The sequence below is a fragment of the Engystomops pustulosus genome, unplaced genomic scaffold (assembly GCF_040894005.1).
Source record: "Engystomops pustulosus unplaced genomic scaffold, aEngPut4.maternal MAT_SCAFFOLD_105, whole genome shotgun sequence".
NCBI classification, from domain to species: domain Eukaryota; kingdom Metazoa; phylum Chordata; class Amphibia; order Anura; family Leptodactylidae; genus Engystomops; species Engystomops pustulosus.
In genome coordinates, this window is record NW_027284987.1 from 9,572 (window position 1) to 34,203 (window position 24,632).

The 24,632-nt window shown below is 51.2% G+C and overlaps 1 protein-coding gene across 3 annotated transcripts; it reads right to left on the bottom strand.

Moving 5' to 3' along the window:
* Nucleotides 1–1,047: 1,047 nt before the first annotated feature.
* Nucleotides 1,048–20,338, bottom strand: SYT11 (synaptotagmin 11). Of its 3 annotated transcripts, XR_011850984.1 has the most exons (5): nucleotides 20,178–20,337; nucleotides 7,309–8,099; nucleotides 7,003–7,126; nucleotides 3,811–4,966; nucleotides 1,048–3,654 (listed from the first exon to the last, which is right to left on the bottom strand). XR_011850984.1 is itself a non-coding variant. In XM_072131618.1 (4 exons), exons 1-4 carry the CDS (start codon nucleotides 20,209–20,211, stop codon nucleotides 4,656–4,658), a joined length of 1,257 nt encoding a protein of 418 aa, XP_071987719.1. In that variant the 5' UTR covers nucleotides 20,212–20,338; the 3' UTR covers nucleotides 1,048–4,655. The 3 variants fall into 3 exon arrangements, 2 of the variants coding, with proteins under 2 accessions (XP_071987719.1, XP_071987718.1); XM_072131618.1 differs by having other exon boundaries at nucleotides 1,048–4,966; nucleotides 7,006–7,126; nucleotides 20,178–20,338; XM_072131617.1 differs by having other exon boundaries at nucleotides 1,048–4,966.
* Between the last annotated feature and the right edge of the window lie 4,294 nt (nucleotides 20,339–24,632).

A 24,632-nucleotide genomic window follows, 5' to 3' on the forward strand; every position in this document is an offset into this window, starting at 1 on the left:
GTATCTGTGTTATGTAGTATGGGGGGGAGGTATCTGTGTTATGTAGTATGGGGGGGGGGTATCTGTGTTATGTAGTATGGGGGGGGGGGGAGGTATCTGTGTTATGTAGTATGGGGGGGAGGTATCTGTGTTATGTAGTATGGGGGGGGGTATCTGTGTTATGTAGTATGGGGGGGGGAGGTATCTGTGTTATGTAGTATGGGGGGGGGAGGTATCTGTGTTATGTAGTATGGGGGGGAGGTATCTGTGTTATGTAGTATGGGGGGGGGGTATCTGTGTTATGTAGTATGGGGGGGGGGGGTATCTGTGTTATGTAGTATGGGGGGGGGAGGTATCTGTGTTATGTAGTATGGGGGGGGAGGTATCTGTGTTATGTAGTATGGGGGGGGGGAGGTATCTGTGTTATGTAGTATGGGGGGGAGGTATCTGTGTTATGTAGTATGGGGGGGGGTATCTGTGTTATGTAGTATGGGGGGGGGAGGTATCTGTGTTATGTAGTATGGGGGGGGAGGTATCTGTGTTATGTAGTATGGGGGGGAGGTATCTGTGTTATGTAGTATGGGGGGGGAGGTATCTGTGTTATGTAGTATGGGGGGGGGAGGTATCTGTGTTATGTAGTATGGGGGGGAGGTATCTGTGTTATGTAGTATGGGGGGGGGAGGTATCTGTGTTATGTAGTATGGGGGGGGAGGTATCTGTGTTATGTAGTATGGGTGGAGGTATGTGTGTTGGGGGGTGGAGGTATCTGTGGGGGGGTATCTTTGTTGGGGGGGAGGTATCTGTGTGTGTGGGGTATCTGTGTGGGGGGCTGGGGAGGTATCTGTGTGGGGGGCTGGGGAGGTATCTGTGTGGGGGGTAGGGAGGTATCTGAGGGGGGAGGTATCTGTGTGGGGGGGTAGGGAGGTATCTGAGGGGCGAGGTATCTGTGGGGGGGTGGTATCTGTGTGGGGGGGCGTAGGTATCTGTGTGGGGGAGGTATCTGTGTGGGGGGGGGTGGGGAGGTATCTGTGTGGGGGGTATTTTAAAATACAAATCACACATCAAACGTTTTAAGTGAATTCGTTTTTATTCTGTGGTTACGAGATTGCGTTACAGGGCGGCAGCGCGGTGTCTGCAGGTCACATGACACACGAGGCTCTACCGACCCCACATACAGAAAGCTACACTACAACATGGAGCTCCTCCCATTATCAGGGGTCACAGCATCAGTAGGGATTAGAGAAGGAGCCTTATCAGACGGCATCAGAGCCCCAGCAATCAGGCCTCATCAGGGTCCTTCAGTAGGGATGAGAGCCTTATCAGTAGGGATGAGAGCCTTATCAGCATGGATGAGAGCCTTATCAGTAGGGATTAGAGAGGAGTCTGAAGGGATGAGAGCCTTATGGGAGGGGATTAGAGCTTTATAAGGGGCGATCAGGGCCTTCTCTATAGAGACGAGTCTGACGGGATGAGAGCCTTATCGGAGGGGATAAGAGCCTTCTCTATAGGGATTAGAGATGAGTCTGAAGGGATGAGAGCCTTATCGGAGGGGATTAGAGCCTTATCGGAGGGGATTAGAGCCTTATCAGAGGGGATCAGAGCCTTATCGAAGGGGAGCAGAGCCTTCTCTATAGGGATTAGAGATGAGTCTGAAGGGATGAGAGCCTTATCGGAGGGGATTAGAGCTTTATAAGGGGCGATCAGGGCCTTCTCTATAGAGACGAGTCTGACGGGATCAGAGCCTTATCGGAGGGGATAAGAGCCTTCTCTATAGGGATTAGAGATGAGTCTGAAGGGATGAGAGCCTTATCGGAGGGGATTAGAGCCTTATCGGAGGGGATTAGAGCCTTATCAGAGGGGATCAGAGCCTTATCGAAGGGGAGCAGAGCCTTCTCTATAGGGATTAGAGATGAGTCTGAAGGGATGAGAGCCTTATCGGAGGGGATTAGAGCCTTATCGGAGGGGATTAGAGCCTTATCAGAGGGGATCAGAGCCTTATCGAAGGGGAGCAGAGCCTTCTCTATAGGGATTAGAGATGAGTCTGAAGGGATGAGAGCCTTTTCGGAGGGGATTAGAGCCTGATCAGGGCACTACTGAATGCAATGCGAGCCTTATCTTAGGGAATCGGAGCCTTATTGTAGGGGATCCAAGCTTCATTAGAGAATACAAGCTCCTTTACACTACAGTTATAGTAGAGCATTATAACAGGTTATAACAGGCCGAGTATAATAACATCACAGACAGGAGCCTAGAAGGAAGTTAGAGAAATCGAGACTTTTCTCTGAGATAAAAGATTACAATAAAATCAGAACTTTATTACTTGAAGATTACAGATTACGCAGAGATCGGAGCCTTTTCCGTAGGTTCTGGTCCTAAAGACATCTTCTTTACAGATAGGATTTATATTTGGGTCTGAGCCTTTTGTATATGAGGATGGAGACCTGAAGCAGATGATAATCAGGGATAGGGAGGTCCAAGCTTTTTCTATGGAAAAATGGGGGATTGAAGGGTCAGGTCATTTTTATGGGATTGTCCCAGAGCGTCATAAGACTTATTGGGGATTGTTGGAGAGTCGCGTCTAGTCCTCATATTGGATGGAATCTGAGCTTCATTACTTGGACATCTGAGGTAGACCTTGGTCTAATCACAGAAAGCTCCACACTTTATATACAGGACATCAGAGGATGGAGGGATCAGAGCCTTTTCTATAGGGAATATTACTGCAGAATACAGGACCGAGCCTTTTCTATAGGGAATATTACTGCAGAATACAGGACTGAGCCTTTTCTATAGGGAATATTACTGCAGAATACAGGACTGAGCCTTTTCTATAGGGAATATTACTGCAGAATACAGGACTGAGCCTTTTATATAGGGAATATTACTGCAGAATATGGGACTGAGCCTTTTATATAGGGAATATTACTACAGAATACATGACTGAGCCTTTTCTATAGGGAATATTACTGCAGAATACAGGACCGAGCCTTTTCTATAGGGAATATTACTGCAGAATACAGGACTGAACCTTTTCTATAGGGAATATTACTGCAGAATACAGGACTGAGCCTTTTCTATAGGGAATATTACTGCAGAATACGGACTGAGCCTTTTCTATAGGGAATATTACTGCAGAATACGGGACTGAGCCTTTTATATAGGGAATATTACTGCAGAATACGGGACTGAGCCTTTTCTATAGGGAATATTACTGCAGAATACGGGACTGAGCCTTTTCTATAGGGAATATTACTACAGAATACATGACTGAGCCTTTTATATAGGGAATATTACTACAGAATACATGACTGAGCCTTTTATATAGGGAATATTACTAAAGAATACAGGACTGAGCCTTTTATATAGGGAATATTACTGCAATATACAGGACTGAGCCTTTTACCAGAGCCCTGTACCACCTGGTAAAGTATATTGCGGAGCCGAGCCTTGTGGTAGGTGCTCATCGGGAAGTAGATTACTATCAGGACGAGGGCAATGTCCTATATAATTGGCCATAGATGTTAGTCTGACGTGGACAAGCTCTGAATGTGTCTTCAACCAGCAGATAAATCCTCTTCCTTGTAAGACTGATGGTCCTTCAGCTGAACGTGTCTGGGCCGTGTCCATGACTGTGATGTATCTTATCATTCACCAGTTGTTCAGCCATCGACCTACCTCTAACTGATGTGTTTGGACACCGTTACCGTGGCCTGAAGACATTTGTGTTCAGGAACATGAGAGTCGGGGTAGAGGGCTGAATCAATGTGACGCACCCATCGAGCTTCTATGAAATGGATACAAACAACTTGGAGCAGTCCGGTGACAGGAAACCCAAGAGTCTTCTCCCCTTCAGGAGGACATCATGACTATTCCTTTGCTATCATCAATAGGCCGTTAGTATTTTACTCATTGGTTCGAGGCCAGGGAGAAGGCTAACTGGCCACAATCTCTGCAAAACATGTGTACGGCAGGAGTTCCTGCTGGGCTCCTGGGTTCCCTGACAATGCGAGGCGGTTCTGAACATCTGGATCATACTGGTGAGAAGGTACAACAGATAAAAGTCCATGCTGGAACCATGTCCACATTCAGAGAAGGACAACTGGAGTGATAAGGACTTGAGCGCACCAGTACAATGGCCTGTTCTTCTGGGTTGTCATCAGCTGTGACCTAGGGTGCAGGAGACACAAAGCCATGGGCTACACACATCACAACAGCTGCCATGCGGTCACGGGACTCATGGAGCAGAAGACAATGGGTGCACATGATTCATTTCAAGAGCAAAATCTGGTCTTGTGCTACCACGTTGGACCCTCCTCACCAAGAGCTGGGAATGTGGACCTCATGCACGGGGCTTCTAGAGAGAGACAGCTGAAACAAGTGTCTGCCGTGAACATGCAAACAAAGGGTTACACTCTGTATATACCGTATAGAGATGCTGTGTTACTATTATCGTGTCCTGACTGCCTAAAGAATTTGACCTACCACTAAAACGAGGCTGATACCTTCAGCATTCGGCAGATGTAAAGTATGGTAGGTAACAGGTGCCTTGGTCACTGGAGGGTTAAACAGGATAACACAAAGAATGGATATCTCCTGCCCGTTTGGTTCTAGCTCTCTGCCTATCACTATGGCCGCTGTCACCTCCTTCACCCTGCTAAAGTGCTCTGGAGAAGCCCCTAGTACTCGCTCAAGCTGTGCCACTTGGCAATCAGCTTGCGCGGGTTATCACACACTTCCCGCCAATGTTCAATGCCGTTAGCTGTGACGCTGTGTGCCCCCAAGATTACGCGGCCCACCACCTGGTTCTTGGTGGTGCGATCAAAGTCGATGACTAGAAACTCAATGCTGATATCCGGCAACAGGTCTATGGGAATGTCATAGATGAAAGACTCGTTGAAGACCGGGCTAAGCGTACACTTCTTCACGTGCGTCTTCTTCTTTGCGATACGTTTTCGGCCATAGTAGACGTTTACTTTGACATATGGATCTGTGGAAGGAGACAAAACTCGCACGTTACACTGCCCAATCACGTATGGGATTATTGGGGATGAACCCAAGGCCCTTCCTTGTACACTACTAGGAGAGAACTGTAGAAAGGGACATCAACTAAGAGTGGCACTGATTGGAGAGGAAAAAATAAATCATAAGGGGGTGGGGACTGATGGAAGAAGTGAGGTGGATAGATAAGAGGAGGACACATGAAGGAGATCGTGGAAGATCAAGGACTGATGGAAGACAAAGACTAAATCTATGGAAGACAGAAGAAAAAAGGAAAGATCTATAAAGAATGGGGACTGTTATGAGGAGAAGGGATCTATGGAGGAAGAGGAGAGAAGTCATCATCTTCTGGGAAAGAGGACAGAAGAAGAGGACATCTAATGATCAGAGAGAGGAGGACAGATCTGTAAAGAACTGAAGGGGAACTTAGATGAGAAGAAGAGATCTAAGGAGGATGGAGACAAATCAGGTGACAACGGTAGAGGAGGCCACAAGGCAAAAGGAGAAGATGACATAAGAGGAGATATATAAAGACTTAATATAGAACTGGAGCAAGAACAGAAGAGGAGGTTATCTACAAGGGATGAAGACCGATAGGAGAGAAAGAGAAGAGATTTATTTGGTATGAGGGCTGAAAAAGGAGGAAAGCTACAGTAGAGGGCAAGGGCTGACGGACGAGGAGATCCGTAGAGGGCAAGGGCTGACGGACGAGGAGATCCGTAGAGGGCAAGGGCTGGCGGACGAGGAGATCCGTAGAGGGCAAGGGCTGACGGACGAGGAGATCCGTAGAGGGCAAGGGCTGACGGACGAGGAGATCCGTAGAGGGCAAGGGCTGACGGACGAGGAGATCCGTAGAGGGCAAGGGCTGACGGACGAGGAGATCCGTAGAGGGCAAGGGCTGACGGACGAGGAGATCCGTAGAGGGCAAGGGCTGACGGACGAGGAGATCCGTAGAGGGCAAGGGCTGACGGACGAGGAGATCCGTAGAGGGCAAGGGCTGACGGACGAGGAGATCCGTAGAGGGCAAGGGCTGGCGGACGAGGAGATCCGTAGAGGGCAAGGGCTGGCGGACGAGGAGATCCGTAGAGGGCAAGGGCTGACGGACGAGGAGATCCGTAGAGGGCAAGGGCTGACGGACGAGGAGATCCGTAGAGGGCAAGGGCTGACGGACGAGGAGATCCGTAGAGGGCAAGGGCTGGCGGACGAGGAGATCCGTAGAGGGCAAGGGCTGGCGGACGAGGAGATCCGTAGAGGGCAAGGGCTGGCGGACGAGGAGATCCGTAGAGGGCAAGGGCTGGCGGACGAGGAGATCCGTAGAGGGCAAGGGCTGGCGGACGAGGAGATCCGTAGAGGGCAAGGGCTGGCGGACGAGGAGATCCGTAGAGGGCAAGGGCTGGCGGACGAGGAGATCCGTAGAGGGCAAGGGCTGGCGGACGAGGAGATCCGTAGAGGGCAAGGGCTGGCGGACGAGGAGATCCGTAGAGGGCAAGGGCTGGCGGACGAGGAGATCCGTAGAGGGCAAGGGCTGGCGGACGAGGAGATCCGTAGAGGGCAAGGGCTGGCGGACGAGGAGATCAATAGAGGACGGGGACTGATAGAAGGGGGTAATAGAAGTAATCCATAGAGGACAGGGACTGATAAGGTAATAGGAGAGATTGAACAGGACAGGGAATGATGGAAGAGGTCAATAGAAGAGATTCAAGAGGACGGGAGTACTGATGCAAGAGAAGACCCATAGAGGACAGGGACTGGTGGAAGAGGGTAATAGAGGAGATCCATAGAGAACAGGGAGTGACTGAAGAAGAGAACCGTAGAGGCTGGGGACTGATAAGAGGGGGTGAAAGAAGAAATTGTGACTGGAAGGGTTAGAGGAAGAGCGAGAAAGAAAAGGTTTGTAGAGTTGTGTGGGGCCGTAGGTTATTTCTGCCGGTGTGGCTGGATATAAACGGGGAAGAATCCATAACAGCAAGGTGGGCGCCTTGGTCTGACTGGTTGGGGAGGAGTCTATGGTGGATAAATAGCTGCTACCTGACAGGCCAGTGATGTCCATTCTGGGCAGATGTTTGGCTTTCAGCACCACCACCGTCATTCGCTGTGCCACCGGCTGATAGGACAACGACACCTGCAGTTCACCACGGCTGACACACTTCTGTGAAGACAAAGACAACTCTCATCATGTGGAGTCACTCTCCATACCGCAGTACATGCTCGCCACTCATCAGACTGACTACTTCACTCGTCATCCTGTGCAATCCCAGTATGTCACACAGCAGCTGTACCGCACCATGGGATAACGGGCACGCCAATAGTTACATGTCTGACGCTGCTCACCTGAATGTTCCTTCTCACAATGTCCCTGGAGATCTGCACTCGCCCAGTGCTTGGATCCACACCAGATAATGGCACCATCACTTCCCCGATCACATCATCTCGCGAGAAGCGGTCAAAGCTCAACACTAGAAAGTGAAGCACCAGGTCCTGGAGCTGGCTGTACGGGATGCCGTAGAAGGTAAATGTCTCATCAAACACCGGGTCTAGAGTCTTCCGTAGAACGCGTGTCTTCACTCGATGCTTCTTGTCTGGCAGGATGGTCATTTTGATGTAGGGGTCCGAACCTTGAGAGTGTTCATCCATCACAGGGAGGCTGTGAGCTTCTTGTATGGTCACCACCAGGGCTTTCTTTGGAAAGTTATAGTCCACGGAGATGGTGAGTGTCCCCAGCGCAGCCTCTTCATCCGGGGATGAAGGAGAGGACCTCTTGCTTCCGCTGGAGCTTGTGCTGACGCTCGGACTTGCTTCCTCTCCATAGTGAGGGTTGATGGGAAGCTGGTTGACGGCAGTGGCCAAGCCATTGGGACCTTTCTCAGCCCCCACTAGCCCTGCCTCAACACTGTCGCCATCTACACGTGACTTGTCCCTGCGGACACGAAAAGTCTTCTTTTTGTTGCTGAGGGCCTCGGGGTAAATACTGATCCCCTTTAGCATATGGATGAACTTGTATGGAGGATTTTTAAATTTCTTCTCTGATCGCCCATGACAGCAGCTCCAGATAAAGACCCCGACTGAGACCGAAACCACCAAGACCGCTGCCCCGATGAACCCTGCCGCTATCGGAGACATATCTGTGGAAGAAGACAGAAGATGTGATATATACAACAAGGGATCACAGCACAGAATGACCTCCAACATCGAACACACGTGTCCTGTAGTCTAGTGACATCACCTGATACACGGATCACACGTGTCCTGTCCTCTAATGACATCACCTGATACACGGATCACACGTGTCCTGTCCTCTAGTGACATCACCTGATACACGGATCACACGTGTCCTGTCCTCTAGTGACATGACCTGATACACGGATCACACGTGTCCTGTAGTCTAGTGACATCACCTGATACACGGATCACACGTGTCCTGTCCTCTAGTGACATCACCTGATACACGAATCACATGTGTCCTGTCCTCTAGTGACATCACCTGATACACGGATCACACGTGTCCTGTCCTCTAGTGACATCACCTGATACACGGATCACACGTGTCCTGTCCTCTAGTGACATCACCTGATACACAGATCACACGTGTCCTGTCCTCTAGTGACATCACCTGATACACGGATCACACGTGTCCTGTCCTCTAGTGACATCACCTGATACACGGATCACACGTGTCCTGTAGTCTAGTGCCATCACCTGATACACGGATCACACGTGTCCTGTCCTCTAATGACATCACCTGATACACGAATCACATGTGTCCTGTCCTCTAGTGACATCACCTGATACACGGATCACACGTGTCCTGTCCTCTAGTGACATCACCTGATACACGGATCACACGTGTCCTGTCCTCTAGTGATATCACCTGATACACGGATCACACGTGTCCTGTAGTCTAGTGACATCACCTGATACACGGATCACACGTGTCCTGTCCTCTAGAGACATCACCTGATACACGGATCACACGTGTCCTGTCCTCTAATGACATCACCTGATACACGAATCACATGTGTCCTGTCCTCTAGTGACATCACCTGATACACGGATCACACGTGTCCTGTCCTCTAGTGACATCACCTGATACACGGATCACACGTGTCCTGTCCTCTAGTGACATCACCTGATACACGGATCACACGTGTCCTGTCCTCTAGTGACATCACCTGATACACGGATCACACGTGTCCTGTCCTCTAGTGACATCACCTGATACACTGATCACACGTGTCCTGTCCTCTAGTGAAATCACCTGATACACTGATCACACGTGTCCTGTCCTCTAGTGAAATCAACTGATAAACGGATCACACGTGTCCTGTCCTCTAGTGACATCACCTGATACACGGATCACACGTGTCCTGTCCTCTAGTGACATCACCTGATACACGAATCACATGTGTCCTGTCCTCTAGTGACATCACCTGATACACGGATCACACGTGTCCTGTCCTCTAGTGACATCACCTGATACACGGATCACACGTGTCCTGTCCTCTAGTGATATCACCTGATACACGGATCACACGTGTCCTGTAGTCTAGTGACATCACCTGATACACGGATCACACGTGTCCTGTCCTCTAGAGACATCACCTGATACACGGATCACACGTGTCCTGTCCTCTAATGACATCACCTGATACACGAATCACACGTGTCCTGTCCTCTAGTGACATCACCTGATACACGGATCACACGTGTCCTGTCCTCTAGTGACATCACCTGATACACGGATCACACGTGTCCTGTCCTCTAGTGACATCACCTGATACACGGATCACACGTGTCCTGTCCTCTAGTGACATCACCTGATACATGGATCACACGTGTCCTGTCCTCTAGTGACATCACCTGATACACTGATCACACGTGTCCTGTCCTCTAGTGAAATCAACTGATAAACGGATCACACGTGTCCTGTCCTCTAGTGACATCACCTGATACACGGATCACACGTGTCCTGTCCTCTAGTGACATCACCTGATACACGGATCACACGTGTCCTGTCCTCTAGTGACATCACCTGATACATGGATCACACGTGTCCTGTCCTCTAGTGAAATCACTTGATACACGGATCACACGTGTCCTGTCCTCTAGTGACATCACCTGATACACGGATCACACGAGTCCTGTCCTGTGGTGACATCACCTGATACACGGATCACACGTGTCCTGTCCTTTAGTGACATCACCTGATACACAATCACACGTGTCCTGTCCTCTAGTGACATCACCTGATACACGGATCACACGTGTCCTGGCCACTAGTGACATCACCTGATACAAGGATCACACGTGTCCTGTCCTCTAGTGAAATCACTTGATACACGGATCACACGTGTCCTGTCCTCTAGTGACATCACCTGATACACGGATCACACGTATCCTGTCCTGTGGTGACATCACCTGATACACGGATCACACGTGTCCTGTCCTTTAGTGACATCACCTGATACACGATCACACGTGTCCTGTCCTCTAGTGACATCACCTGATACACGGATCACACGTGTCCTGGCCACTAGTGACATCACCTGATACAAGGATCACACGTGTCCTGTCCTCTAGTGACATCACCTGATACACGGATCACACGTGTCCTGTCCTCTAGTGACATCACCTGATACATGGATCACACGTGTCCTGTCCTCTAGTGACATCACCTGATACACGGATCACACGTGTCCTGTCCTCTAGTGACATCACCTGATACACGGATCACACGTGTCCTGTCCTCTAGTGGTGACATCACCTGATACACGAATCACACGTGTCCTGTCCTCTAGTGACATCACCTGATACACGGATCACACGAGTCCTGTCCTGTGGTGACATCACCTGATACACGGATCACACGTGTCCTGTCCTCTAGTGACATCACCTGATACACGGATCACACGAGTCCTGTCCTGTGGTGACATCACCTGATACACGGATCACACGTGTCCTGTCCTTTAGTGACATCACCTGATACACAATCACACGTGTCCTGTCCTCTAGTGACATCACCCGATACACGGATCACACGTGTCCTGGCCACTAGTGACATCACCTGATACAAGGATCACACGTGTCCTGTCCTCTAGTGAAATCACTTGATACACGGATCACACGTGTCCTGTCCTCTAGTGACATCACCTGATACACGGATCACACGTATCCTGTCCTGTGGTGACATCACCTGATACACGGATCACACGTGTCCTGTCCTTTAGTGACATCACCTGATACACGATCACACGTGTCCTGTCCTCTAGTGACATCACCTGATACACGGATCACACGTGTCCTGGCCACTAGTGACATCACCTGATACAAGGATCACACGTGTCCTGTCCTCTAGTGACATCACCTGATACACGGATCACACGTGTCCTGTCCTCTAGTGACATCACCTGATACATGGATCACACGTGTCCTGTCCTCTAGTGACATCACCTGATACACGGATCACACGTGTCCTGTCCTCTAGTGACATCACCTGATACACGGATCACACGTGTCCTGTCCTCTAGTGGTGACATCACCTGATACACGAATCACACGTGTCCTGTCCTCTAGTGACATCACCTGATACACGGATCACACGTGTCCTGTCCTCTAGTGACATCACCTGATACACAGATCACACGTGTCCTGTCCTCTAGTGACATCACCTGATACACGGATCACACGTGTCCTGTCCTCTAGTGACATCACCTGATACACTGATCACACGTGTCCTGTCCTCTAGTGACATCACCTGATACACGGATCACACGTGTCCTGTCCTCTAGTGACATCACCTGATACACGGATCACACGTGTCCTGTCCTCTAGTGACATCACCTGATACACGGATCACACGTGTCCTGTCCTCTAGTGACATCACCTGATACACGGATCACACGTGTCCTGTCCTCTAGTGACATCACCTGATACACGGATCACACGTGTCCTGTCCTCTAGTGACATCACCTGATACACGGATCCCACGTGTCCTGTCCTCTAGTGACATCACCTGATACACGGATCACACGTGTCCTGTCCTCTAGTGACATCACCTGATACACGGATCACACGTGTCCTGTCCTCTAGTGACATCACCTGATACACGGATCACACGTGTCCTGTCCTCTAGTGGTGACATCATCTGATACACGGATCACACGTGTCCTGTCCTCTAGTGGTGACATCATCTGATACACGGATCACACGTGTCCTGTCCTCTAGTGACATCACCTGATACACGGATCACACGTGTCCTGTCCTCTAGTGACATCACCTGATACACGGATCACACGTGTCCTGTCCTTTAGTGACATCACCTGATACACGGATCACACGTGTCCTGTCCTCTAGTGACATCACCTGATACACGGATCACACGTGTCCTGTCCTCTAGTGACATCACCTGATACACGGATCACACGTGTCCTGTCCTCTAGTGGTGACATCACCTGATACACGGATCACACGTGTCCTGTCCTCTAGTGACATCACCTGATACACGGATCACACGTGTCCTGTCCTCTAGTGACATCACCTGATACACGGATCACACGTGTCCTGTCCTCTAGTGACATCACCTGATACACGGATCACACGTGTCCTGTCCTCTAGTGACATCACCTGATACACGGATCACACGTGTCCTGTCCTCTAGTGACATCACCTGATACACGGATCACACGTGTCCTGTCCTCTAGTGACATCACCTGATACACGGATCACACGTGTCCTGTCCTCTAGTGACATCACCTGATACACGGATCACACGTGTCCTGTCCTCTAGTGACATCACCTGATACACGGATCACACGTGTCCTGTCCTCTAGTGACATCAACTGATACACGGATCACACGTGTCCTGTCCTCAAGTGGTGACATCACCTGATACACGGATCACACGTGTCCTGTCCTCTAGTGACATCACCTGATACACGGATCACACGTGTCCTGTCCTCTAGTGACATCACCTGACACACGGATCACACGTGTCCTATCCTCTAGTGACATCACCTGATACACAGATCACACGTGTCCTGTCCTCTAGTGACATCACCTGATACACGGATCACACGTGTCCTGTCCTCTAGTGACATCACCTGATACACGGATCACACGTGTCCTGTCCTCTAGTGACATCACCTGATACACAGATCACACGTGTCCTGTCCTCTAGTGGTGACATCACCTGATACACGGATCACACGTGTCCTGTCCTCTAGTGACATCACCTGATACACTGATCACACGTGTCCTGTCCTCTAGTGACATCACCTGATACACGGATCACACGTGTCCTGTCCTCTAGTGGTGACATCACCTGATACACGGATCACACGTGTCCTGTCCTCTAGTGACATCACCTGATACACGGATCACACGTGTCCTGTCCTCTAGAGACATCACCTGATACACGGATCACACGTGTCCTGTCCTCTAGTGACATCACCTGATACTATGATCACACGTGTCCTGTCCTCTAGTGACATCACCTGATACACGGATCACACGTGTCCTGTCCTCTAGTGACATCACCTGATACACGGATCACACGTGTCCTGTCCTCTAGTGACATCACCTGATACACGGATCACACGTGTCCTGTCCTCTAGTGACATCACCTGATACACGGATCACACGTGTCCTGTCCTCTAGTGACATCACCTGATACACGGATCACACGTGTCCTGTCCTCTAGTGACATCATCTGATACACGGATCACACGTGTCCTGTCCTCTAGTGACATCACCTGACACACGGATCACACGTGTCCTGTCCTCTAGTGACATCACCTGATACACGGATCACACGTGTCCTGTCCTCTAGTGACATCACCTGATACACGGATCACACGTGTCCTGTCCTCTAGTGACATCACCTGACACACGGATCACACGTGTCCTATCCTCTAGTGACATCACCTGATACACGGATCACACGTGTCCTGTCCTCTAGTGACATCACCTGATACATGGATCACACGTGTCCTGTCCTCTAGTGACATCACCTGATACACGGATCACACGTGTCCTGTCCTCTAGTGACATCACCTGATACACGGTTCACACGTGTCCTGTCCTCTAGTGACATCATCTGATACACGGATCACACGTGTCCTGTCCTCTAGTGACATCACCTGATACACGGATCACACGTGTCCTGTCCTCTAGTGACATCACCTGATACACGGATCACACGTGTCCTGTCCTCTAGTGACATCACCTGATACACGGATCACACGTGTCCTGTCCTCTAGTGACATCATCTGATACACGGATCACACGTGTCCTGTCCTCTAGTGACATCACCTGACACACGGATCACACGTGTCCTATCCTCTAGTGACATCACCTCATACACGGATCACACGTGTCCTGTCCTCTAGTGACATCACCTGATACACGGATCACAGGTGTCCTGTCCTCTAGTGACATCACCTGATACACGGATCACACGTGTCCTGTCCTCTAGTGATATCACCTGATACACAGATCACACGTGTCCTGTCCTCTAGTGACATCACCTGATACACGGATCACACGTGTCCTGTCCTCTAGTGACATCACCTGACACACGTATCACACGTGTCCTATCCTCTAGTGATATCACCTGATACACGGATCACACGTGTCCTGTCCTCTAGTGATATCACCTGATACACGGATCACACGTGTCCTGTCCTCTAGTGACATCACCTGATACACAGATCACACGTGTCCTGTCCTCTAGTGACATCACCTGATACACGGATCACACGTGTCCTGTCCTCTAGTGACATCACCTGATACACTGATCACACGTGTCCTGTCCTCTAGTGACATCACCTGATACACGGATCACACGTGTCCTGTCCTCTAGTGACATCACCTGATACACGGATCACACGTGTCCTGTCCTCTAGTGACATCACCTGATACACGGATCACACGTGTCCTGTCCTCTAGTGACATCACCTGATACACGGATCACACGTGTCCTGTCCTCTAGTGACATCACCTGATACACGGATCACACGTGTCCTGTCCTCTAGTGACATCACCTGATACACTGATCACACGTGTCCTGTCCTCTAGTGACATCACCTGATACACGGATCACACGTGTCCTGTCCTCTAGTGACATCACCTGACACACGGATCTCACGTGTCCTGTCCTCTAGTGACATCACCTGATACACGGATCACACGTGTCCTGTCCTCTAGTGACATCACCTGATACATGGATCATACGTGTCCTGTCCTCTAGTGACATCACCTGATACACGGATCACAGGTGTCCTGTCCTCTAGTGACATCACCTGATACACGGATCACACGTGTCCTGTCCTCTAGTGATATCACCTGATACACAGATCACACGTGTCCTGTCCTCTAGTGACATCACCTGATACACGGATCACACGTGTACTGTCCTCTAGTGACATCACCTGATACACAGATCACACGTGTCCTGTCCTCTAGTGACATCACCTGACACACGGATCACACGTGTCCTATCCTCTAGTGATATCACCTGATACACGGATCACACGTGTCCTGTCCTCTAGTGACATCACCTGATACACGGATCACACGTGTCCTGTCCTCTAGTGACATCACCTGATACACGGATCACACGTGTCCTGTCCTCTAGTGACATCACCTGATACACGGATCACACGTGTCCTGTCCTCTAGTGACATCACCTGATACACAGATCACACGTGTCCTGTCCTCTAGTGACATCACCTGATACACGGATTACACGTGTCCTGTCCTCTAGTGACATCACCTGATACACAGATCACACGTGTCCTGTCCTCTAGTGACATCACCTGATACACGGATCACACGTGTCCTGTCCTCTAGTGACATCACCTGATACACGGATCACACGTGTCCTGTCCTCTAGTGACATCACCTGATACACAGATCACACGTGTCCTGTCCTCTAGTGACATCACCTGATACACAGATCACACGTGTCCTGTCCTCTAGTGACATCACCTGATACACAGATCACACGTGTCCTGTCCTCTAGTGACATCACCTGATACATGGATCACACGTGTCCTGTCCTCTAGTGACATCACCTGATACACGGATCACACGTGTCCTGTCCTCTAGTGACATCACCTGATACACGGATCACACGTGTCCTATCCTCTAGTGACATCACCTGATACACAGATCACACGTGTCCTGTCCTCTAGTGACATCACCTGATACACGGATCACACGTGTCCTGTCCTCTAGTGACATCACCTGATACACGGATCACACGTGTCCTGTCCTCTAGTGACATCACCTGATACACGGATCACACGTGTCCTGTCCTCTAGTGACATCACCTGATACACGGATCACACGTGTCCTGTCCTCTAGTGACATCACCTGATACACGGATCACACGTGTCCTGTCCTCTAGTGACATCATCTGATACACGGATCACACGTGTCCTGTCCTCTAGTGACATCACCTGATACACGGATCACACGTGTCCTGTCCTCTAGTGACATCACCTGATACACGGATCACACGTGTCCTGTCCTCTAGTGACATCACCTGATACACGGATCACACGTGTCCTGTCCTCTAGTGACATCATCTGATACACGGATCACACGTGTCCTGTCCTCTAGTGACATCACCTGATACACGGATCACACGTGTCCTGTCCTCTAGTGACATCACCTGATACACGGATCACACGTGTCCTGTCCTCTAGTGACATCACCTGATACACGGATCACACGTGTCCTGTCCTGTAGTGACATCACCTGATACACGGATCACACGTGTCCTGTCCTCTAGTGACATCACCTGATACACGGATCACACGTGCCCTGTCCTCTAGTGACATCACCTGATACACAGATCACACGTGTCCTGTCCTCTAGTGACATCATCTGATACACGGATCACACGTGTCCTGTCCCCTAGTGATGTCACCTGATACACGGATCACACGTGTCCTGTCCTCTAGTGACATCACCTGATACACGGATCACACGTGTCCTGTCCTCTAGTGACATCACCTGATACACTGATCACACGTGTCCTGTCCTCTAGTGACATCACCTGATACACTGATCACACGTGTCCTGTCCTCTAGTGACATCACCTGATACACGGATCACACGTGTCCTGTCCTCTAGTGACATCACCTGATACACGGATCACACGTGCCCTGTCCTCTAGTGACATCACCTGATACACGGATCACACGTGTCCTGTCCTCTAGTGACATCACCTGATACACGGATCACACGTGTCCTGTCCTCTAGTGACATCACCTGATACACGGATCACACGTGTCCTGTCCTCTAGTGACATCACCTGATACACGGATCACACATGTCCTGTCCTCTAGTGACATCACCTGATACACGGATCACACGTGTCCTGTCCTCTAGTGACATCACCTGATACACGGATCACACGTGTCCTGTCCTCTAGAGACATCACCTGATACACGGATCACACATGTCCTGTCCTCTAGTGACATCACCTGATACACGGATCACACGTGTCCTGTCCTCTAGTGATATCACCTGATACACGGATCACACGTGTCCTGTCCTCTAGTGACATCACCTGATACACGGATCACACGTGTCCTGTCCTCTAGTGACATCACCTGATACACGGATCACACGTGTCCTGTCCTCTAGTGACATCACCTGATACACGGATCACACGTGTCCTGTCCTCTAGTGACATCACCTGATACACGGATCACACGTGTCCTGTCCTCTAGTGACATCACCTGATACACAGATCACACGTGTCCTGTCCTCTAGTGACATCACCTGATACACGGATCACACGTGTCCTGTCCTCTAGTGACATCACCTGATACACGGATCACACGTGTCCTGTCCTCTAGTGACATCACCTGATACACGGATCACATGTGTCCTGTCCTCTAGTGACATCACCTGATACACGGATCACACGTGTCCTGTCCTCTAGTGACATCACCTGATACACGGATCACACGTGTCCTGTCCTCTAGTGACATCACCTGATACACGGATCACACGTGTCCTGTCCTCTAGTGACATCACCTGATACACGGATCACACGTGTCCTGTCCTCTAGTGACATCACCTGATACACAGATCACACGTGTCCTGTCCTCTAGTGACATCACCTGATACACGGATCACACGTGTCCTGTCCTCTAGTGACATCACCTGATACACTGATCACACGTGTCCTGTCCTCTAGTGACATCACCTGATACACGGATCACACGTGTCCTGTCCTCTAGTGACATCACCTGATACACTGATCACACGTGTCCTGTCCTCTAGTGACATCACCTGATACACGGATCACACGTGTCCTGTCCTCTAGTGACATCACCTGATACACGGATCACACGTGTCCTGTCCTCTAGTGACATCACCTGATACACGGATCACATGTGTCCTGTAGTCTAGTGACATCACCTGATACACGGATCACATGTGTCCTGTCCTCTAGTGACATCACCTGATACACAGATCACACGTGTCCTGTCCTCTAGTGACATCACCTGATACACAGATCACACGTGTCCTGTCCTCTAATGACATCACCTGATACACGGATCACACGTGTCCTGTCCTCTAGTGACATCACCTGATACACGGATCACACGTGTCCTGTCCTCTAGTGATATCACCTGATACATGGATCACACATGTCCTGTCCTCTAGTGACATCACCTGATACACTGATCACACGTGTCCTGTAGTCTAGTGACATCACCTGATACACGGATCACACGTGTCCTGTCCTCTAGTGACATCACCTGATACACGGATCACACGTGTCCTGTCCTCTAGTGACATCACCTGATACACTGATCACACGTGTCCTGTCCTCTAGTGACATCACCTGATACACGGATCACACGTGTCCTGTCCTCTAGTGACATCACCTGATACAAGGATCACACGTGTCCTGTCCTCTAGTGACATCACCTGATACACGGATCACACGTGTCCTGTCCTCTAGTGACATCACCTGATACACGGATCACACGTGTCCTGTCCTCTAGTGACATCACCTGATACACTGATCACACGTGTCCTGTCCTCTAGTGACATCACCTGATACACAGATCACACGTGTCCTGTCCTCTAGTGACATCACCTGATACACGGATCACACGTGTCCTGTCCTCTAGTGACATCACCTGATACACGGATCACACGTGTCCTGTCCTCTAGTGACATCACCTGATACACAGATCACACGTGTCCTGTCCTCTAGTGACATCACCTGATACACGGATCACACGTGTCCTGTCCTCTAGTGACATCACCTGATACACGGATCACACGTGTCCTGTCCTCTAGTGACATCACCTGATACACGGATCACACGTGTCCTGTCCTCTAGTGATATCACCTGATACACGGATCACACGTGTCCTGTCCTCTAGTGACATCACCTGATACACTGATCACACGTGTCCTGTCCTCTAGTGACATCACCTGATACACGGATCACACGTGTCCTGTCCTCTAGTGACATCACCTGATACACGGATCACACGTGTCCTGTCCTCTAGTGACATCACCTGATACACTGATCACACGTGTCCTGTAGTCTAGTGACATCACCTGATACACGGATCACACGTGTCCTGTCCTCTAGTGACATCACCTGATACACGGATCACACGTGTCCTGTCCTCTAGTGACATCACCTGATACACTGATCACACGTGTCCTGTCCTCTAGTGACATCACCTGATACACGGATCACACGTGTCCTGTCCTCTAGTGACATCACCTGATACACGGATCACACGTGTCCTGTCCTCTAGTGACATCACCTGATACAAGGATCACACGTGTCCTGTCCTCTAGTGACATCACCTGATACACTGATCACACGTGTCCTGTCCTCTAGTGACATCACCTGATACACGGATCACACGTGTCCTGTCCTCTAGTGACATCACCTGATACACGGATCACACGTGTCCTGTAGTCTAGTGACATCACCTGATACACGGATCACACGTGTCCTGTCCTCTAGTGACATCACCTGATACACTGACCACACGTGTCCTGTCCTCTGGTGACATCACATGTTGTATTTTGTGTCCTGTGGATGTGACGTCATTCCTGATAAACACAGCATCGGGCCTGGTGACGTCATAACAACAACAAGGCCGCTGACGTCACAGGAGCCCGGGCCGCGCCCTGCACCAGACACTTACCGAAGCCTCGGGTGAGGCTGGTGATATCCGCCATTGCCGCTCCCGTCACTGCATCTCCCGCCGCCGCCGGTGCTGACAGGATCCCGGAGATGCGCCTGGTCCTGATGCGAGACAAGCCCGCCCACTGCTGCCGAGCCCCGCCCTGCCTACGGAGATAGCCGAGCCCCGCCCTGCCCAGCACACGGAGATAGCCGAGCAGCCGAGCCCCGCCCAGCCAGGCACACGGAGATAGCCGAGCAGCCGAGCCCCGCCCAGCCAGGCACACGGAGATAGCCGAGCCCCGCCCAGCCAGTCACACGGAGATAGCCGAGCCCCGCCCAGCCAGTCACACGGAGATAGCCGAGCCCCGCCCAGCCAGGCACACGGAGATAGCCGAGCAGCCGAGCTCCGCCCAACCAGGCACACGGAGATAGCCGAGCCCCGCCCAGCCAGGCACACGGAGATAGCCGAGCCCCGCCCAGCCAGGCACACGGAGATACCCGAGCAGCCTAGCCCCAACCAGCCAGGCACACGGAGATAGCCGAGCAACCGAGCCCCGCCCAGCCAGGCACACGGAGATAGCCGAGCCCCTCCCAGCCAGGCACACGGAGATAACCGAGCAGCCGAGCCCCGCCCTGCACACGGAGATACCCGAGCTGCCGAGCCCCCCCCAGATACCCGAGCTGCCGAGCCCCGCCCTGCCCTGCACAGAGAAATACCCGAGCGGCCGAGCCCCGCCCTGCCCTGCACAGAGAAATACCCGAGCGGCCGAGCCCCGCCCTGCCCTGCGCACTGAGATACCCAGCAGCCGAGCCCCCCCCAGCGTGCCACACGGAGATAGCCGAGCTTAGCCCCGCCCCTGGACTCTCTGGAGATGTAAAGACGCGATCAGACACAGCTAAATGTCCCGCCCGCACCCTGAGCGTGTCCTGCAGGGATCGCCAATCACATCGCTGCTTACAAGTGGCAGGAGCTGCAATGTGATTGGATGATTCTGATCATAACTCAATCACTGCCCCGAGACTACCCGAACCCAAGCATCCAATGACCCGAACACCACAACCCGAACCTCCTCCTCCTTATCCTCTGCTTCATCTCTCCTCCTCACCCTCCTCTGCTTCATCTCTTCTCTGCTTCATCCCTCCTCTGCTTCATCTCTCCTCCTCATCCTCCTCTGCTTCATCTCTCCTCCTCATCCTCCTCTGCTTCATCTCTCCTCTGCTTCATCTCTCCTCTGCTTCATCTCTCCTCCTCATCCTCCTCTGCTTCATCTCTCCTCTGCTTCATCTCTCCTCTGCTTCATCCCTCCTCCTCATCCTCCTCTGCTTCATCTCTCCTCTGCTTCATCTCTCCTCTGCTTCATCCCTCCTCCTCATCCTCCTCTGCTTCATCCCTCCTCTGCTTCATCCCTCCTCCTCATCCTCCTCTGCTTCATCTCTCCTCTGCTTCATCTCTCCTCCTCCTCATCCTCCTCTGCTTCATCTCTCCTCTGCTTCATTCCTCTTCTGCTTCATCTCTCCTCATCCTCCTCTGCTTTATCCCTCCTCTGCTTCATCTCTCCTCCTCCTCATCCTCCTCTGCTTCACCCCTCCTCTGCTTCATCCCTCCTCTGCTTCATCCCTCATCCTCCTCTGCTTTATCCCTCCTCTGCTTCATCTCTCCTGCTCATCCTCCTCTGCTTCATCTCTCCTCTGCTTTATCTCTCCTCCTCATCCTCCTCTGCTTCATCCCTCCTCCTCATCCTCCTCTGCTTCATCTCTCCTCCTCATCCTCCTCTGCTTCATCTCTCCTCCTCTGCTTCATCCCTCCTCTGCTTCATCTCTCCTCCTCATCCTCCTCTGCTTCATCCCTCCTCTGCTTCATCTCTCCTCCTCATCCTCCTCTGCTTTATCTTTCTCTGCTTCATCCCTCCTCTGCTTCATCTCTCCTCCTCCTCATCCTCCTCTGCTTCATCTCTCCTCTGCTTCATCTCTCCTCCTCCTCACCCTCCTCTGCTTTATTCCTCCTCTGCTTCATCTCTCCTCCTCTGCTTCATCTCTCCTCTGCTTCATCTCTCCTCCTCCTCATCCTCCTCTGCTTTATCCCTCCTCTGCTTCTCCTCCTCCTCATCCTCCTCTGCTTCATCCCTCCTCTGCTTCATCTCTCCTTTGCTTCATGTCTCCTCCTTCTCACCCTCCTCTGCTTCATCTCTCCTCCTTCTCATCCTCCTCTGCTATATCTCTCCTCATCTCTCTCCTCCTCATCCTCCTCTGCTTCATCTCTCCTCTGCTTCATCTCTCCTCTGCTTCATCCCTCCTCCTCATCCTCCTCTGCTTCATCTCTCCTCTGCTTCATCTCTCCTCTGCTTCATCCCTCCTCCTCATCCTCCTCTGCTTCATCCCTCCTCTGCTTCATCCCTCCTCCTCATCCTCCTCTGCTTCATCTCTCCTCCTCCTCATCCTCCTCTGCTTCATCTCTCCTCTGCTTCATCCCTCTTCTGCTTCATCTCTCCTCATCCTCCTCTGCTTTATCCCTCCTCTGCTTCATCTCTCCTCCTCCTCATCCTCCTCTGCTTCACCCCTCCTCTGCTTCATCCCTCCTCTGCTTCATCCCTCATCCTCCTCTGCTTTATCCCTCCTCTGCTTCATCTCTCCTGCTCATCCTCCTCTGCTTCATCTCTCCTCTGCTTTATCTCTCCTCCTCATCCTCCTCTGCTTCATCCCTCCTCCTCATCCTCCTCTGCTTCATCTCTCCTCCTCATCCTCCTCTGCTTCATCTCTCCTCCTCTGCTTCATCCCTCCTCTGCTTCATCTCTCCTCCTCATCCTCCTCTGCTTCATCCCTCCTCTGCTTCATCTCTCCTCCTCATCCTCCTCTGCTTTATCTTTCTCTGCTTCATCCCTCCTCTGCTTTATGTCTCCTCCTCCTCATCCTCCTCTGCTTCATCTCTCCTCCTCCTCACCCTCCTCTGCTTTATTCCTCCTCTGCTTCATCTCTCCTCCTCATCCTCCTCTGCTTCATCTCTCCTCTGCTTTATCTCTCCTCCTCCTCATCCTCCTCTGCTTTATCCCTCCTCTGCTTCTCCTCCTCCTCATCCTCCTCTGCTTCATCCCTCCTCTGCTTCATCTCTCCTTTGCTTCATGTCTCCTCCTTCTCACCCTCCTCTGCTTCATCTCTCCTCCTTCTCATCCTCCTCTGCTATATCTCTCCTCATCTCTCTTCAGCTTCATCCCTCCTCTGCTTCATCCCTCCTCTGCTTCATCTCTCCTCTGCTTCATCTCTCCTCTACTTCATCCCTCCTCTGCTTCATCCCTTCACTGCTTCATTCCTCCTCTGCTTCAACTCTCCTCCTCTGCTTCATCTCTGCTCTGCTTCATCCCTTTTCTCCTCATCCTCCAATGCTTCATCTTTCCTTCTCCTCCTCTGCCTTATCTCTCCTCTGCTTCATTTCTCCTCAACTCTCCTGTCTATGGTGATGGTAGAACCTCCTCTCCTCTAGGTGTAGAGGATGCCCCCTGTCTATGGTGATGGTAGAACCTCCTCTCCTCTAGGTGTAGAGGATGCCCCCTGTCTATGGAGATGGTAGAACCTCCTCTCCTCTAGGTGTAGAGGATGCCCCCTGTCTATGGTGATGGTAGAACCTCCTCTCCTCTAGGTGTAGAGGATGCCCCCTGTCTATGGTGATGGTAGAACCTCCTGTCCTCTAGGTGTAGAGGATGTCCCCTGTCTATGGTGATGGTAGAACCTCCTGTCCTCTAGGTGTAGAGGATGCCCCCTGTCTAAGGTGATGGTAGAGCCTCCTCTCCTCTAGGTGTAGAGGATGTCCCCTGTCTATGGTGATGGTAGAACCTCCTCTCCTCTAGGTGTAGAGGATGCCCCCTGTCTATGGTGATGGTAGAACCTCCTCTCCTCTAGGTGTAGAGGATGCCCCCTGTCTATGGTGATGGTAGAACCTCCTCTCCTCTAGGTGTAGAGGATGCCCCCTGTCTATGGTGATGGTAGAACCTCCTCTCCTCTAGGTGTAGAGGATGCCCCCTGTCTATGGTGATGGTAGATCCTCCTCTCCTCTAGGTGTAGAGGATGCCCCTGTCTATGGTGATGGTAGAACCTCCTCTCCTCTAGGTGTAGAGGATTCCCCCTGTCTATGGTGATGGTAGAACCTCCTCTCCTCTAGGTGTAGAGGATGCCCCCTGTCTATGGTGATGGTAGAACCTCCTCTCCTCTAGGTGTAGAGGATGTCCCCTGTCTATGGTGATGGTAGAACCTCCTCTCCTCTAGGTGTAGAGGATGTCCCCTGTCTATGGTGATGGTAGAACCTCCTCTCCTCTAGGTGTAGAGGATGCCCCCTGTCTATGGTGATGGTAGAACCTCCTCTCCTCTAGGTGTAGAGGATGCCCCCTGTCTATGGTGATGGTAGAACCTCCTCTCCTCTAGGTGTAGAGGATGCCCCCTGTCTATGGTGATGGTAGAACCTCCTCTCCTCTAGGTGTAGAGGATG